This window comes from Ciconia boyciana, chromosome 32 (assembly GCF_034638445.1).
Source record: "Ciconia boyciana chromosome 32, ASM3463844v1, whole genome shotgun sequence".
In the NCBI taxonomy this organism is placed as follows: Eukaryota; Metazoa; Chordata; class Aves; order Ciconiiformes; family Ciconiidae; genus Ciconia; species Ciconia boyciana.
This window is the reverse complement of record NC_132965.1, coordinates 1,334,989-1,352,574: the sequence shown is the minus strand read 5'-3', so window position 1 is coordinate 1,352,574 and position 17,586 is coordinate 1,334,989. Positions and strand designations below refer to the sequence as shown.

The following is a 17,586-nucleotide window of genomic DNA, read 5'->3' as shown; positions in this document are numbered from 1 at the left end:
CAGTGCTCCCAGTGCTCCCAGTACAACCAGTGTTCCAAGTGCTCCCAGTGCTCCCAGTGCTCCCAGTACAACCAGTGCTCCCAGTGCTCCCAGTGCTTCCAATACAACCAGTGCTCCCAGTGCTCCCAGTGCTCCCAGTACAACCAGTGTTCCAAGTGCTCCCAGTGCTCCCAGTGCTCCCAGTGCTCCCAGTGTTCCCAGTACAACCAGTGTTCCAAGTGCTCCCAGTGCTCCCAGTACAACCAGTGCTCCCAGTGCTCCCAGTACAACCAGTGTTCCAAGTGCTCCCAGTGCTCCCAGTGCTCCCAGTACAACCAGTGCTCCCAGTGCTCCCAGTGCCCCCCCACCGGGGGCAGCGCCTTTATTGACACCACAGCGGCTCCCAGTACAGCCCAGTTTGGCCGCTGGGGACACCCCGGTCCCCTCCCACTCCGGGGGGGACCCCAAAAACGGGACCCCGGGATGTGGGGGACCCCCCCAAAGGGGACCCCGGGATGTGGGGGACCCCCCCGCACCCCAAAACTCCCCCGGGACCCCCAACCCCCCCCATGTGTCACCACAGGGGACCCCGGCATCTCAGGGGACCCCAAAATGGGACCCCCGGCATCTGGGGACCCCCGCACCCCGAAACTGCCCCGGGACCCCCCGCCCCCCCCCAACCCCCCCCACAGGGGACCCAGGTATTGGGGGGACCCCAAAAATGGACCCCAAGGGTCTGGGGGACCCCCAAAAAAGGGACCCAGGTGCCCAGGGGGCCCCCAAAAGGGACCCAGGGATCTGAGGACCCCAAAATGGAACCCAGGGGTCTGGGGACCCCCCCGCACCCCAAAACTGCCCCGGGACCCCCAACCCCCCCCCCGATGCCACCACAGGGGACCCAGGTGGCCAAGGGACCCCCAAGAATGGGACCCAGGTGCCCAGGGGACCCCCAAAAGGGGACCCAGGGATCTGGGGACCCCAAAATGGGACCCCCGGCATCTGGGGGACCCCCCCGCACCCCGAAACTGCCCCGGGACCCCCAACCCCCCCCGGTGCCACCACAGGGACCCGGGTATTGGCGGGACCCCGGAAATGGGACCCCGGCATCTGAGACCCCCCAGGAGGGGACGCCGGGGGGCGCGGGGGGCGCGGGGGCTCCCCGGGGGCCGTGGGGCCTCCCCCGGGCGTGGGGCGGCGCGGGGTGGGGGTGCGGGGGGGCTCCCCCCGGGCGTGGGGGGGGCGCGGGGGTCGCGGGGTCCCCGCGGGCGTGGGGGCGCGGCCCCCCCCGTCCCTCAGATGGCCGCGCTGTTCTCCACGCGGGCCGGGTCCAGGTAGGGGTAGGCCCGCGCCAGGGCCGCGTTGCGGCGGCGGACGCGGCGGGAGATGGCGGCCAAGCGGCGGCGGAAGCGGCGGATGAGGCGGCGGGGGGGCTCCTCGGTGAAGTGGTGCTCGGGGTAACAGCCCAGCGGGCGCTGGGGGAGTCAGGGGGCGGGGGGACCCCAAAGGCCTGGGGAGGGGAGGGGGACGGGGGACGGGGGGGACCCCAAAGGGCTGGGGAGGGGAGGGGGAGGGGGGGATGGGGACAGCGGACAGGGGGAGGGGGACCCCAAAGGCCTGGGGAGGGGAGGGGGACACGGGGAGGGGGGATGGGGACAGGGGACAGGGGAGGGGGACCCCAAAGGCCTGGGGAGGGGAGATGGGGACGGGGGGGAGACCCCAAAGGCCTGGGGAGGGGAGGGGGACACGGGGAGGGGGGATGGGGACAGGGGACAGGGGAGGGGGACCCCAAAGGCCTGGGGAGGGGAGGGGACACGGGGAGGGGGGACAGGGGCGGGGGGATGGGGACAGGGGACAGGGGAGGGGGACCCCAAAGGCCTGGGGAGGGGAGATGGGGACAGGGGGACGGGGGGGACCCCAAAGGCCTGGGGAGGGGAGGGGAGGGGAAGGGGAGATGGGGACAGGGGGAGATGGGGACGGGGGGACGGGGGGGACCCCAAAGGCCTGGGGAGGGAGAGGGGAGGAAGGGGGAGATGGGGACAGGGAGAGGGGGATGGGGGGCCCCAAAGGCCTGGATGCCCTTGGGGTCATGGGGGGACCCCAAACCCCTTGGTCCCCTCGGGGTCATCGGGCGGGGGGGGGGGACCCCCGAATGCCTGGGGTGCGGGGAGGGGGGGAGGGGGCGCACCCGGGCGCCGGGGTCCCCCGGGGCGGTGGGGGTCACGGGGGATGGGAGCCCCGCGGTCATGGGGAGGGCCCCTCCCCCCCTCCGGGTGCCGGGGGGGCGGGGCCCTCACCATGTCGAGGGGCTCGTCGCGCAGCACCCAGAGCACCCCCAGGACGGCGGCCGTGGTGTTCATGGCCGGCAGCGCCGCCAGCACCCGCGCCTCCGTCAGCGGCTCCTTCGTCTGCGGCGGCGGCTCCCGCATGGCGGCCGGCATGTTGGGCATGAAGGCGCCCAGCTCGAACTGAGCCCCGGGTGAGCCCCACGGCACCCACCGCCCCACGGCACCCACCGCCCCACGGCACCCCCGTAGCACCCACCGCCACATGGCACCCACCGCCCCACGGCACCCCCATAGGACCCACCACCCCACGGCACCCACCGCCCCACGGCACCCCCGTAGCACCCACCGCCCCACGGCACCCACCACCCCACGGCACCCCCATAGCACCCACCGCCCCACGGCACCGCCGTAGCACCCACCGCCCCATGGCACCCCTGTAGCACCCACCACCCCACGGCACCCCTGTAGCACCCACCGCCACATGGCACCCACCACCCCACGGCACCCCCACGGCACCCACCGCCCCATGGCACCCCTGTAGCACCCACCGACCCACGGCACCCCTGTAGCACCCACCGCCCCACGGCACCCACCGCCCCACGGCACCCCCGTAGCACCCACCGCCCCACGGCACCCACCGCCCCACGGCACCCCACAGCACCCACCGCCCCACGGCACCCACCACCCCACGGCACCCCCCATGGCACCCACCGCCCCATGGCACCCCCGTAGCACCCACCACCACATGGCACTCACCGCGCATGGGACCCACGGCCTCCCCATAGCACCCACGGCCCCATGGCACCCACAGAACCCCCATGGCACCCACGGCACCCCCACGGCACCCACTGTCCCCATAGCACCCACCGCCCCATGGGAGCCACGGCCCCCCCGTAGCACCCACGGCCCCCAATGGCACCCACAGTCCCACGGAACCCACAGAACCCCCAGGGCACCCACGGTCCCACGGCACCCACAGAATCCCCACGGCACCCACTGCCCCCATAGCACCCACCGCCCCATGGCCCCCATGGCACCCACCACCCCATGGCACCCACGGCCCCACAGCTCCCCCATAGCACCCACGGCCCCATGGCACCCACGGAACCCCCATGGCACCCACTGCCCCCATAGCACCCACAGCCCCATGGCACCCATTGCCCCCATAGCACCCACTGCCCCCATAGCACTCATGGCCCCCAGGGACCCAGGCGTCTGGGACCCACATCCCCCATAGCAACCACGGCCCCATAGCACCCACTGGCCCCCCAGGGATGCAGGTGCCCAGCCCCCATCCCGCCCCATGGCACCCATGGCCCCCATGGCACCCACAGCCCCATAGCACCCACATCCCCCCATGGCACCCACGGCCCCATGGCACCCACAGCCCCATAGCACCCACGGCCCCCCATGGCACCCACAGCCCCACGGCCCCATAGCACCCACTGGCCCCCAGGGATGCAGGTGCCCAGCCCCATCCCGCCCCATGGCACCCATGGCCCCCATGGCCCCCACGGCCCCATAGCACCCACATCCCCATGGCACCCACAGCCCCATGGCACCCACGGCCCCCCCATAGCACCCACGGCCCCCATGGCACCCACAGCCCCACGGCCCCATAGCACCCACTGGCCCCCCAGGGATGCAGGTGCCCAGCCCCCATCCCGCCCCATGGCACCCATGGCCCCCACGGCCCCATAGCACCCACATCCCCACGGCCCCCATGGCACCCACAGCCCCATGGCACCCACGGCCCCCATGGCACCCAGGGACCCCGGGGGTGCCCCTGGTGGGGGAGGGGTACCTGGCCGCTGTTGGTGGCGGCGTGGTGGGCGGAGCAGCTGAAGATGATGGCGGTGAGGAAGGTGACGAGGCGGGGGATGGAGGCCAGGCGGGAGGGCACCCCTGGGGAGGGGCGGGCCGGGGTCACGGGGGGTCACGGGGGGGCGGGGACTCGGACAGGGTGGGAGGGACATGGGGGGTCATGTGAGGGTCACGGAGGGTCACAGAAAGGTTGTGTGGGGTCACGCAGGGGTCATGTGAGGGTCACGCAGGGGTCGCAGAAGGGTTGTGTGGGGTCACGCAGGGGTCATGTGAGGGTCACGCAGGGGTCACACAGGACTTGCACAGGGTCACACAGGGGTCACATGAGGCTTACAGGGGTCACCCGGGGGTCAAGGTTCACATGGGGGGTCACACAAGGGTCACTGGGGGGTCACATGGGGGTCAGGGCCTTGCAAGGGGGTCACACAAGGGTCACATGGGGTCACTGGGGGTCAAATAGGGGTCAGGGCCTCACACATGGGGGTCACCAGGGGGTCACACAGGATCAGGGGTCACACAAGGGTCACGGGGGGTCACCCAGGGGTCAGGGCCTCGCACGGGGGTTTGGGACCTCGCGGGGTGGGGGGGGGGTCAGAGCTCACGCGAGGGGTCAGGCCAGGGTCATGGGGGGGGGTCACGGGGGTCAGCCCCGCCCCCCCCCGCACGAGGGCGTCCCCGTGCGAGGGCACCTGAGCTGCGGCGGCCGAGGAAGCCCTTGTGGAAGATCTCGCCCACCCAGGCCTGCAGCTCGGGGTCCCCCCGCACGGCCGCGTCGCACGGGTAGTAGTGCCGCACGATGCCCTTGACGAAGCTGGGGGGATGGGGGGGAGGGGGGGGAGGGGTCAGCCCGGCCAGCCGGCTGCCCCTCCCCCCTCACTGCTTTCCCCTCCGCTTCCGGCACGGGGACGCGCGAGGCCGCCCGGCCCCTGGGGTCTGCCTCGCACGAGGGGGCACGAGGACGCACGCGAGGGTGCGGGAGGAGACAGAGATGCGGGAGAGAGGATGAGGATGCACGAGAGGATGCACGGGGACACAGGAGGAGGCACAAGAGCGCACGAGGGCAGGGGAGGAGGCATGAGGACACATGGGGACGCACAAGAGGACACAAGGATGCAGGATGGTGGATGAGGAGACACGGGGACGCACGAGGACACACGGGGACACAGGAGGAGGCGCAAGAGCGCACGAGGGCAGGGGAGGAGGCACGAGGACGCACAAGGAGATGCACAAGGACGCACGAGGACACAGGGACACGTGAGGACACATAAAGATGCACGAGGATGCACAAGAGGACACACGAGGATGCAGGAGGGCGGATGAGGAGACACGGGGACGCACGAGGACACACGCGAGGGTGCGAGAGGAGACAGATGCGGGAGAGAGGATGAGGATGCACGAGAGGATGCACGGGGACACAGGAGGAGGCACAAGAGCGCACGAGGGCAGGGGAGGAGGCACAAGGACGCACAAGGAGATGCACGAGGACACACAGGGACACGTGAGGACACATAAAGATGCACGAGGACGCACAAGAGGACACACGAGGATGCAGGAGGGCGGATGAGACACGAGGACACAAGAGGACACGTGAGGGTGCACAAGAGAGCGCCCAGGGCCAGATGAGGAGACACGGGGACGCACGAGGACACACGGGGAGACACGAGGGTGCATGAGGACGCACAAGAGAGTGCACAAGGGGACACATGAAGACGCAGGAGAGAGGATGATGCACAAGAGGCTGCACGAGGGCGGATGAGGAGACACGAGGACGCACGAGAGGCTGCACCAGAGGACGCACGAGGATACAGGGGGACCCACAAGGACGTGCGAGGACGCACGGGGACGCACGAGGATGCAGAAGGAAGTGCAGAAAGTCAGGTGAGGAGCCACGAGGAGGCACAAGAGAGTGCACGAGGATGCAGGAGGGCGGATGAGGAGCCACGAGGATGCACGAGGACCCGCGAGGACGCACGAGGATGCATGGGGACACACGGGGACACGTGAGGCTGCGCAAGGAGGCACGAGTACGCACGAGGATGCACGAGAGGACACGCGAAGACGGAGTAGGGCAGATGAGGATGCACAAGAGGATACGTGAGGATACGTGAAGGTGCCCGAGGGGATGCACGAGGAGGCACGAGGGGGCACGAGGATGCACGAGGACACATGGGGATGCAGAAGGACACACGAGGAGACACGAGGACACATGAAGGGGCACAAGGGGGTACAAGGATTCATGAGGGGGCACGAGGACACGTGGGGATACCTGAAGATGCCCAAGGGGACGCACAAGGAGACACGAGGACACATGAAGGGGCACGAGGACACACGAGGAGGCACAAGGACATGCAGGGACGCACGAGGACACATGGGGATGCACGAGAGGACACGGGAGGATGGAGTAGGGCAGAAGAGGATGCACAAGAGGATGCGTGAGGATACGTGAAGATGCCCAAGGGGACGCACAAGGAGACACGAGGACACATGAGGGGACACGAGGACGCACGAGGAGGCACAAGGACACAGGAGGACACATGAGGATGCACAAGGGGACATGAGGAGGCACAAGGAGGCACAGGGATGCACGAGGACACGTGGGGATACATGAAGATGCCCAAGGGGATGCAGAAGGACACACGAGGAGACACGAGGGGGCACGAGGATTCATGAGAGGGCAGGAGGACACGTGGGGATACCTGAAGGTGCCCAAGGGAACGCACAAGGAGACACGAGAACACATGAAGGGGCACGAGGACGCACAGGGACGCACGAGGACACACAAGGATGCACGAGGGGACACGGGAGGATGGAGTAGGGCAGATGAGGATGCACACGAGGACGCGTGAGGACGCGTGAGGATACGTGAAGATGCCCAAGGGGACGCACAAGGACACACAAGGAGACACGAGGACACATGAGGGGACACGAGGACACACAGGGGGGCACGAGGGGGCACGAGGACCCGCGAGGGTCTCCCACCTGCGGATGGCGGCCCAGATGCGCCGGGCATCCTCGGCGAAGTAGTAGCGGCGGGTGTGGGTGACGCCGCGGCGGCGCAGGTCACGGGGCAGCACCAGGGCGGTGTAGTGCAGCTCCCGCAGCCCCCGCGCCAGCAGCTGCAGCAGCCCCCGCCGTCCCAGGGCCACCGCCTGCGCCAGGGCTCAGTGCCCGCCACGCCAGGGAGCCCGTGTCCCCCCCAAGTCCCCCCCAAATCCTCCCAAAATGCCCCCGACCCCCACCAAAATCCATCCAAATGCCTCCAGAATGCCTCAAATCCCACCAAAATGCCCCCCAAACCCACCAAATCCCATCAAAATGCCCCAAAAATGCCCCCCAAACCCACCAAAATCCATCCAAATGCCTCCAGAATGCCCCAAATCCCATCAAAATCCCACCAAAATGGCCCAAACCCCACCAAAATCCATCCAAATGCCCCCAGAATGCCCCAAATCCCATCAAATTGCCCCCAAATGCTCCTAAATCCCACCAAAATCCATCCAAATGCTCCCGGAATGCCCCAAATCCCACCAAAATGCCCCCAAATCCCACCAAAATCCATCTAAATGCCCAAAAAATGCCCCAAATCCCACCAAAATGCCCCCAAATCCCACCAAAATCCATCCAAATGCCCCCAGAATACCCCAAATCCCACCAAAATCCATCCAAATGCCAAAAAAATGCCCCAAATCCCACCAAAATGCCCCTGAAATGCTCCTAAATACCACTAAACCCCATCCAAATGCCTCCAGAATGACCCAAACCCCACCAAATCCCATCAAAATGCCCCCAAAATACCCCCAAATCCATCCAAATGCCCCAAAATTCCCCCAAAATGTCTTAAAATGCCCCCAAAATTCACCCAAATGCCCAAGAATGCCCTCAATTTCCCACTAAATGGCCCCAAATGCTCCTAAAATGCTCCAAAATCCACTCAAATGTCCCCAAATTCACCTAAAATGGCCCTAAAGTGCCCCCAAGTCCCTGCAAAATCCACCCAAATCCAACCAAATGCCCCTAAAATCACCCTAAATCCTACCAAAAATCCCCCCAAATCCTCCCAAAATGCCCCCAAATCCACCCCAATGGCCCTAAAAGGGCCCCAAATCCCACCAAAATCCCCCAAGTGCCCCCAAAATGCCCCAAAATCCCACCAAAACCCACCCAAATGCCCCCGAGGCACCCTAAATGCCTTCACATGCCCCCAAAATTGCTCTAAATGCCCCTGAAATGCTCCCAAATCCCCCAAAATGCCCCCCAAAAATGCCCCCAAGTCCCCCAAACTGCCCCAAAATGCCCCCAAGTCCCCCAAAATGCCCCTAAATGGCCCCAAATGCCCCTCCCCTAAATGCCCCAAATCCCCACAAATTGCCCCTAAAATGCCCCCAAATCCCCAAAATGCTCCTAAAATATTTAAATCCCCAAAATGCCCCAAATCCTCCCAAAATGCCCACAAATGCCCCCAAATCCCCAAAATGCCCCCAAATCCCCACAAAATGCCCTAAAATATTTAAATCCCCACAAAATGCCCCCAAATCCTCACAAAATGCCCACAAAATGCCCACAAATCCCCAAAATATTTAAATGCCCCCAAATCCCCAAAATGCCCCAAACCCCTCAAACTGCCCCTAAAATGCCCCAAATCCCCAAAATGCCCTAAAATGCCCCAAAATAAATGGCCCCAAATCCTCCCAAAATGCCCCCAAATCCCCCAAATGGCCCCAAATCCCCACAAACTGCCCACAAATGCCCCAAATCCCCCAAATGCCCCTAAATGGCCCCAAATCCTCCCAAAATGCCCACAAATGCCCCCAAATCCCCCAAATGGCCCCAAATGCCCCCAAATCCTCCCAAAATGCCCACAAAATGCCCCCAAATCCCCAAATGGCCCCAAATGCCCCCAAATCCCCCCAAAATGCCCCAAAACCCCTCAAACTGCCCCTAAAATACCCCCAAATCCCCAAAATGCCCCTAAAATGGCCCCAAATCCTCCCAAAATGCCCCAAATCCCCCAAAATGCCCCAAATCCCCACAAACTGCCCCTAAAATGCCCCCAAATCCCCAAAATGCCCCTAAAATGGCCCCAAATCCCCCAAAATGGCCCCAAATCCCCCAAAATGCCCCAAATCCCCCAAATGCCCCCAGATGCCCCCCAATCCCCCATCACCACCCTAACCCACCCCCTCACCCCCGTACCCCCAATACCCCCCTTAGACCCCCACCCACATCCCCAGGGACCCCCAAATCCCTCCGGGGCCCCCTTAACCCCTCCCCAGCACCCATAAATGCACCCAGGACCCCCCACCCACCCCACCCCCCCTTTGCACCCACCCGGTCGAAGACCCCCCCGGGCTTGAGCAGGAACCTCCTGGCCAGGGTGGCCACGTGCACCGTGAAGCGGGTGTGGGGCACCAGCAGCTGCGCACGCCCCGACGCCGGGGTCCCATGGGTGCCGGGGTGCCATGGGTGCCCCCCACACCCCGATACCTCCATCCCCCCCCATAGCCGGATGCCTGGGTCCCCCAACACGCGGGCGCTGGGGACCCATGGGTGCTGGGGCACGGATGCCTGGGTCCCCCCACACCCCGACACCGGGGTCCCATGGGTGCTGGGGTCCCCCCATACCCAGACACGTGGGTCCCCCCACACCCCAAAACCCCCAAATGGGTGCTGGGCCCGCACGCCTGGGTCCCCCCACACCCCAACACCAGGGTCCCATGGGTGCTGGGGTCCAGACGCTGGGGTCCCCCCATACCCAGACAGCAGGGTCCCATGGGTGCCCCCACACCTGGACACCTGGGTCCCCCTGCACCCCAACACCTGGGTCCCCCCATACCTGGATACCTGGGCCCCCCCACACCCCAAAACCTAGGGTCCCATGGGTGCTGGGGTCCGGACACTGGGGTCTCCCCATACCTGGATGTCGGGGTCCCCCCAGCCCCCAACACCAGGGTCCCATGGGTGCTGGGGTCCGGACACCTGGGTCCCCCCACACCGGGGTCCCCCCACACCGGGGTGCCCCCATACCCAGACACCAGGGTCCCATGGGTGCTGGGGTCTGGACACCTGGGTCCCCCCACAGCCCAACACCGGGGTCCCATGGGTGCTGGGGTCCAGACGCTGGGGTCCCCCCATACCCAGACAGCGGGGTCCCATGGGTGCTGGGGTCCGGACACCTGGGTCCCCCCACACCGGGGTCCCCCCACACCCAGCCACTTGGGTCCCCCCCCCACCCGGCCACCCCCGGGCTGTCACATCCCATCTTCCCCCCCACCCAAGGGTGGGGGTGCGGGGGGTACCTTGAAGAGGGGGTGCGGGGGGGGCAGGTGCCGCAGGGTGGCCAGGGCGTAGACCTCCCCCAGCAGGTGGGCGCGCAGGAGGTGGCTCAGCCCCTCGTGGACGTGGAACTCGGCGCTGCGCACCCACGCCTTGGCCAGCACCCCCACCCAGGGGGGGTCCCCGGGCAGGAAGATGGGGCTGCGGGGACCCGGCTGCTGCGACAGCTTTGGGGGGGGGTCACCCCATGGGGTGGGGGGTGTCCTGTCCCCTCCCCCCCACCGCACCCCAATGCCTGGGTCACCCCTGGGTCTGGATGGGTCCCGTCCCCCCCCCCCAGCCAGGACATCTGGGTCCCCCCATTCCCAGACACAGGGGTCCCCCTGAACCTCGATACCTGGGGTGTCCCCCCCAGGATACCTGGGACCCCCAGATGGGATGGAGGGGTCCGTGTGTGTGTCCCCCCCCCATCCCTGGGTCCCCCGCACCCAGACACCAGGGTCCCCCTGGGTTCCCTGGATGGGACACCGGGGTCCCCTACACCCAGATGCCTGGGTCCCCCAAACCCCGGGGTCCCCCAAACCCCTTGGTCCCCCAAACCCCTTGGTCCCCCCAAAGCCCGGGGTCCCCCAAAGCCCTGGCTCCCCCAAAGCCCGGGGTCCCCCAAACCCCGGGGTCCCCCAAACCCCTTGGTCCCCCCAAACCCCGGGATCCCCCAAACCCCTGGGTCCCCCAAACCCCGGGATCCCCCAAACCCCGGGGTCCCCCCAAACCCCGGGATCCCCCCAAACCCCGGGATCCCCCAAACCCCTGGGTCCCCCCCAAAGCCCGGGGTCCCACCTGGATGGCGATGGGCAGGAGCTGCCCGTCGGGACGCTGGTGCAGGAGGCAGAGGGGGGCGGCCACGTAAGTGGGGCGCCCGTCGATCTCGGCCGTGGGGAGCCCCTCCAGCACCCCGTAATCGGCCAGGTAGATGTTCCCCTCCTGGGGGGACGGGGGGGGTCAGCCCGGATGCCTGGGACCCCCCCCCCAGATGTTCAGGTCCCCCCCACCCTGCCCTGGACACTGGGGTCCCCCCACCCCATCCCAGACACCCGGGTCCCCCACCCCTGGGTCCCCCAGACATGCGGGTCCCCCAAAAGTCTGGGTTCCCCCCCGATGCCTGGGACCCCCCACCCCGCTTGGGGTCCCCTCGATGCCAGGGTCCCCAAGGCCCCCGGGACCCCCATCCCAGACACTGGGGTCCCCCATGACCCCTGTGACCCCCACCCTTCCCCGGACACCGGGGTCCCCAGACACCCGGGACCCCCACCCTGGCCCGGATATGGGGGTCCCCCACCCCATCCCAGACACCCGGGACCCCCACCTCTGGGTCCCCCAGACACCCGGGTCCCCCAAAAGTCTGGGTCCCCCCCGATGCCTGGGACCCCCACCCCGCTTGGGGTCCCTCGATGCTGGGGGTCCCCAAGGCCCCCCACCCCTCCCTGGACACCGGGGTCCCCCATGACCCCTGTGACCCCCACCCCTCCCCGGACACCGGGGTCCCCGACACCCGGGACCCCCACCCTGGCCCGGATATGGGGGTCCCCCACCCCATCCCAGACACCCGGGACCCCCCCCCACCCCGGGGGTCCCTCACCTCCATCTCGCGCTGGAGGCAGGTGGCGGGGCCGAGGCTGGGTGCCACCATGGGGGGGGTGACGGGGAAGTTGGGGGGCAGGCGGGAGCAGCGGCGCAGCAGGACGGGGTTCACCCCGCTCAGGTACTGCTCCCCGAAGAAGGCGTCGTCCCGCCAGTGCTGCACCACGTACTCTGCGGGGCCGCGACGCCTGCGTCCCCCGACTCGGCCCCCGGGTCCCCCCGGGTCCCCCCCGTGCCCCTCCGGGTCCCCCATGTCCCCCCGGGTCCCCTCCCCATGTCCCCCTGTCGCCCCCACGTCCCCCAGGTCATCCCATGCCCCCCACGTCCCCCTGTGTCCTTCCCTATGTCCCCACCTGTGACCCCTGTGTCCCCCTGTGTCCCCCCTGACCCTCTGTGTCCCCTCTGTGTCCCCTCCGTGTCCCCTCTGTGTCCCCTCCGTGTCCCCCTGTGTCCCCCTGCCCCTCTCTGTCCCCTCCATGTTCTCCTGTGTCCCCTCCGTGTCGCCCCCGCCCCTCTGTGTCCCCTCTATGTCCCCTCTGTGTCCCCCCCGTGTCCCCTCCGTGTCGCCCCCGCCCCTCCGTGTCCCCTCTATGTCCCCTCTGTGTCCCCTCCGTGTCCCCCCGCCCCTCTGTGTCCCCTCCGTGTCCCTCTGTGTCCCCAGTGTCCCCAGCCCCGTGTCCCCACCGGTGACGGGGGTGCGGAAGCAGCAGAACACGCGGGTGATGGCCTCCAGGCTCTGCCAGGAGCTGGGGCGGTCCAGGAACCCCGGAGCTTGGACTGCAGGGTCCTGGGGACAGGGGACACGGGGGACACGGGGGACACGGGGGGGACACGGGGGACACGGGGGGGACACGGGGCCATGCAGGAGGCCGGCGCAGGTGTCCGGAGGGGCGGGGCTTGGGCCAGGGGCGGGGCCACAACCGGGGCCGGGGCCAGTGGGCTGATGGGGGCGGGGCAGGGGAGAGGGCGGGGCCGAGCCCGGGGAGAGGGCGGGGCCAAGGTGAGGCCGGGGCCAGGGCTGGGGCCGGGGAGAGGGCGGGGCCGGGCCGGGAAGAGGGTGGGGCGAGGGCGGGGCCAATGTGAGGGCGGGGCCGGGGAGAGGGCGGGGCGAGGGCGGGGCCAAGGTGAGGGCAGGAGCGGGGCCAGGGAGAGGGCGGGGCCATTCCAGGTCAGCAGGGGCGGGGGGGGTCGAGGGGAGGGAGGGTTGTCATGCACGGGGGGGGGGGTCATGTGAGGGTCAGGGGTCAGAGGTCAGGGGTCAAGACTCACGCGGTGCCCCCCGCAGGTAGAAGGCGGCGGCCTTGGGCAGGGAGTAGCGCAGGTCGGGGTCCGGGGGGTCCCCAGGGGCAGCGCCCAGGGCAGCCCCGGGGCGGAGGGGGCCAGCCTGGGGGAGGGGGTGACCGGGGGGCACCGACCCGGCGACCCCCAGGGGGCAACAACACCCCCAGGGGGGCAACAAGGGGGGAACCCCCCCCCCCCGGGCAATACCCCCCCCATGGGGTAGGGCCACACCCAGGCCACACCCCGGGGGGTCCCAGGGGTTTGGGGGGGTCCCCGGGGTCGCTCACCGGTAGCGGCGGCGCTGCTGGGCGAGGTGACGTCGCCGGAGCCGCTGGAGCAGGGGGTGACGCTCCTGCGCCGGCGTCTTGGCTGTGGGACAGCACCCGTCAGGGACCCCCGGGGCGGGGGGGGGGGGACACGGGGACCCCCGGGCGTGGGGGGACCCCGAGGTGTGGGGGGACCCCCGGGCGTGGGGGTACCTGTGCCCTCGGCCAGCTCCCAGGTGCCGTAGCCCTGCAGCCAGCGGTAGCAGGGGAAGTGGAAGGGGCCGGGGGGGGCCTCGTCCTCCTCGGTGTCCCCCGCGTCCCCCGCGTCACCCGCCTCCTCCGTGTCATACGCGTCCTCGGCGGCGTCATCGGCGGCGTCATCGGCAGCGTCGGCGGCGTCCCAGGCCTCGGCGGCGTCCCAGGCGTCGCCGCCGTCACCGGTGTCCTCGTCCCCGGTGTCCTCGTCCCCCGTCTCCTCCTCCTCCTCGCTGTCACTCGCGTCCTCGGCGTCGCTCGCGGCGTCATCGTCATCCTCATCGGCGTCGTCCTCGGCCTCCGGCTCCCCGGTGACGGTGGGTCCCGCGGCGGGCGTGGCGGCGGGCGTGGCGGTGGGCGGCTCCGCCCCCTCGGGCCAGACGCAGAGGCTCTCCAGGAACCAGGCGCTCTCGGGGAGGCCGGCGAAGGGCCCCTTGTGCACCCGCGCCAGCAGCAGCCGCCCCAGCGCCCGCGGGGCCGCCACGCGGAACTCGCCGCGCTGGGGACGGCGAGGGGACGGCGTCAGCGCCACCGGACAGCGTCGGCGCCACGCCCCGCCACGCCCTTCCCGCGGCCCGAGGGTGGCACCAGCACTGGGTCACCAGCGCTGTGGCGCCGGCACGGGCACCACGGCACCGTCACTGGGTCACCAGCACTGTCACCGTGTCACCACAGCACCATCACCGTGGCACCGTCACTGGGTCACCATCACTGTCACTGGGTCACCAGCACTGTGGCACCAGCACCGGCACCATGGCACCAGCACCGGCACTGTGTCACCATGGCACTGTCACCATCACTGTGGCACCGTCACTGGGTCACCATCACTGTCACCGCGGCACCAGCACTGTGGCACCAGCACCGTCACCATGGCACCATCACCATCACCGTGGCACCATCACTGGGTCACCATCACTGTCACTGTGTCACCAGCACTGTGGCACCGGCACCATGGCACCAGCACCATCACTGTGTCACCATGGCACCGTCACCATCACCATGGCACCGTCACCGTGGCACCGTCACCATCACCGTGGCACCGTCACTGGGTCACCATCACTGTCACTGCGTCACCAGCACTGTGGCACCAGCACCAGCGCTGTCACAGTGGCACCAGCACCGTCACTGTGTCACCGTGGCACCATCACCGGGTCACCATCACTGTCACCGTGGCACCATGTCACCATCGCCATGGCACCAACACCATCACTGTCACCATGTCACCAGCACTGTGGCACCGGCACCATGGCACCGTCACCGTCACTGTGTCACCATGGCACCGTCACCATCACCGTGGCACTGTCACTGGGTCACCATCACTGTCACCGTGTCACCACAGCACCATCACCATGGCACCGTCACTAGGTCACCATCACCGTCACTGTGGCACCAGCACTGTGGCACCGTCACCGTCACCATGGCACCGTCACCATCACCGTGGCACTGTCACTGGGTCACCAGCACTGTGGCACCAGCACCGGCACTGTGTCACCGTGGCACCGTCACCAGGTCACCGTCACTGTCACCGTGGCACCATGTCACCATCGCCGTGGCACCAACACCATCACTGTCACCATGTCACCAGCACTGTGGCACCGGCACCATGGCACCATCACCGTCACTGTGTCACCATGGCACCGTCACCGGGTCACCAGCACTGTCACTGTGTCACCAGCACTGTGGCACCAGCACCAGCGCTGTCACAGTGGCACCAGCACTGTCACTGTGTCACCACGGCACCGTCACCGTGTCACCATCACTGTCACCATGGCACCGGCACGGTGGCACCATCACTGTCACCATCACTGTCACCATAGCACCAGCACTGTCACTGGGGTGTCACGGTGGCACCAGCACTGTCACTGTGTCACCATGGCACCGTCACCGTGTCACCATCACTGTCACCATGGCACCATCACCATCACTGTGGCACCGGCACGGTGGCACCATCACTGTCACCGTCACCGTGGCACCAGCACTGTCACTGTGTCACCATGGAACTGTCACCGTGTCACTGTCACTGGGTCACCATCACCATGGCACCGTCACCATCGCTGTGTCACCGTGTCACCGTCACTGTCACCACGGCACCGTCACCACCGCTGTGTCATCATCACTGTGTCACCATCACCGTCACAGTCACAGTGGCACCATGGCACCGTGTCACCATCACTGTCCCCATGGCACCGTCACCCAGGCACCGTCACCGTGTCACCGACCCCACCACGCGGTCCTTGTCCCGCTGGGGGATGGGGACACCGCCACCGCGTCACCGTCACCGTGTCACCACCACCACCCGGTACCCGTCCCGCTGACAGACAATGGCACCATGTCACTGTCACCGTCACTGTGTCACTGTCACCACCCCCCCCCCGCCCCCCACCCAGGACGAGGGTGCTGCTCTGGGTCCCATCCCCCCCCCCCAACGCCTGGGTCCCCCCGGGGCATTGGGGGGTCCCCAAGGCCACCCCTCCCGGGGGGACCCAGGTGTCCGGGTGTCCCCAGCCCCCCGAGAGGGGACCCCGACAGCCGGGTACCCCCACATCCCCCAACAGGGGACCTGGGGGTCCGGGGTCCCCAACAGAGGGCCCGGGGGTCCCCAGCCCCCCAATAGAGGACCCAGCCGTCTGGGGGTCCCTCAGCCCCCAAATACAGGACCCAGGTGCCCAGGGGTCCCTATATCCCCCAATATAGGGCCCAGGCATCCGGGGGTCCCCCATGTCCCCCAGTAGAGCACCCAGGCACCCCCAGCCCCCCAGGAGAGCACGCAGGCGCCCGGGGTCCCCCAGACCCCCCAATATAGGGCCCAGGCGCCCGGGGGTCCCCCATACCCCCCCCCCCCAGAGAGGGCCCAGGCCTCCGGGGGTCCCCCAGCCCCCCCCGGAGGGGGCCCGGGACTCGGGGTGCCCCCCCCGGGGTCTCTCACCGAGCCGGGGGCGAAGTCGGGCCCCCAGCGCTCGAGGGGGGTGCGGGGGCTGCACCCCCGGGTCCCCACCAGGGTGAGGGCGATGGCGTCCATGGTGCCGGCCAGGGGCTGGGGGCCGGTGCTCACCCGCACCCGGTAACCGGCCATGGCTGCCGGGGGGAGGGGGCAGGGGCCTTTTCTGGGTGCTGCCGCACCCCACCCCCACCCACGGGCCCCCCGTGACGCCTCGGCCACGCCCACAGGGCTTCCCCCACCCCCCATAGGGAACAGGGGCGTCCGGGCCACGCCCCCGCTGCCCCGGTCCGACCGGCTTTGCCCCGCCCCTTCGCCGAACCACGCCCTCCCGCTGGTCAAACCACGCCCTCCTTGCCGCTAAACCACGCCCTCCCGCGGGCCAAACCGCGCCCTCCCGCGGGCCAAACCACGCCCTGCTTCCTGATAAACCACGCCCTCCTCGCCGCCAAACCACGCCCCCCACGGGTCAAACCGCGCCCCCCTCGCCGATAAACCACGCCCCCGCGGGCCAAACCACGCCCCCTCTGCGGGCCAAACCACGCCCTCCTTCCTGCTAAACCACGCCCTCCGTGGGCCAAACCGCGCCCTCCCACGAGCCAAAGCACGCCCTCCTTGCCGCCAAACCACGCCCTCCTCGCCGATAAACCACGCCCCCGCAGGCCAAACCACGCCCCCTCTGCGGGCCAAACCGCGCCCTCCTTCCTGCTAAACCACGCCCCCGCGGGCCAAACCGCGCCCTCCTCGCCGATAAACCACGCCCCTGCGGGCCAAACCACGCCCCCCGCGGGTGAAACCGCGCCCTCCTTGCTGCTGAACCACGCCCTCCCGAGGGCCAAACCGC

At 68.5% G+C, this 17,586-nt stretch overlaps 1 protein-coding gene across 1 annotated transcript; it reads right to left on the bottom strand.

The window, feature by feature from the left end:
• Nucleotides 1-1,215: 1,215 nt before the first annotated feature.
• On the bottom strand, nucleotides 1,216-16,943 carry LOC140645287 (polyunsaturated fatty acid lipoxygenase ALOX8-like). The gene is made up of 14 exons (XM_072848634.1): nucleotides 16,636-16,943; nucleotides 13,763-14,397; nucleotides 13,571-13,652; nucleotides 13,272-13,386; nucleotides 12,687-12,801; nucleotides 12,001-12,173; nucleotides 11,202-11,345; nucleotides 10,385-10,588; nucleotides 9,417-9,503; nucleotides 7,068-7,237; nucleotides 4,778-4,899; nucleotides 4,069-4,169; nucleotides 2,274-2,444; nucleotides 1,216-1,451 (listed from the first exon to the last, which is right to left on the bottom strand). Exons 1-14 carry the CDS (start codon nucleotides 16,875-16,877, stop codon nucleotides 1,272-1,274), a joined length of 2,541 nt encoding a protein of 846 aa, XP_072704735.1. The 5' UTR covers nucleotides 16,878-16,943; the 3' UTR covers nucleotides 1,216-1,271.
• Between the last annotated feature and the right edge of the window lie 643 nt (nucleotides 16,944-17,586).

What these genes read in the sequence shown, in the direction of transcription:
- LOC140645287 (XM_072848634.1), bottom strand. Translation starts at nt 16,877, where the DNA reads ATGGCCGGTTACCGGGTGCGGGTGAGCACCGGCCCCCAGCCCCTGGCC. An exon ending in CTTCCGCACCCCCGTCACCG is followed by an intron (nt 12,174 to 12,686) that starts GTGGGGACACGG and finishes GCGGCCCCGCAG; the next exon opens with AGTACGTGGTGCAGCACTGG. An exon ending in CCCCGCACCCCCTCTTCAAG is followed by an intron (nt 9,504 to 10,384) that starts GTACCCCCCGCA and finishes GGGCGTGCGCAG; the next exon opens with CTGCTGGTGCCCCACACCCG.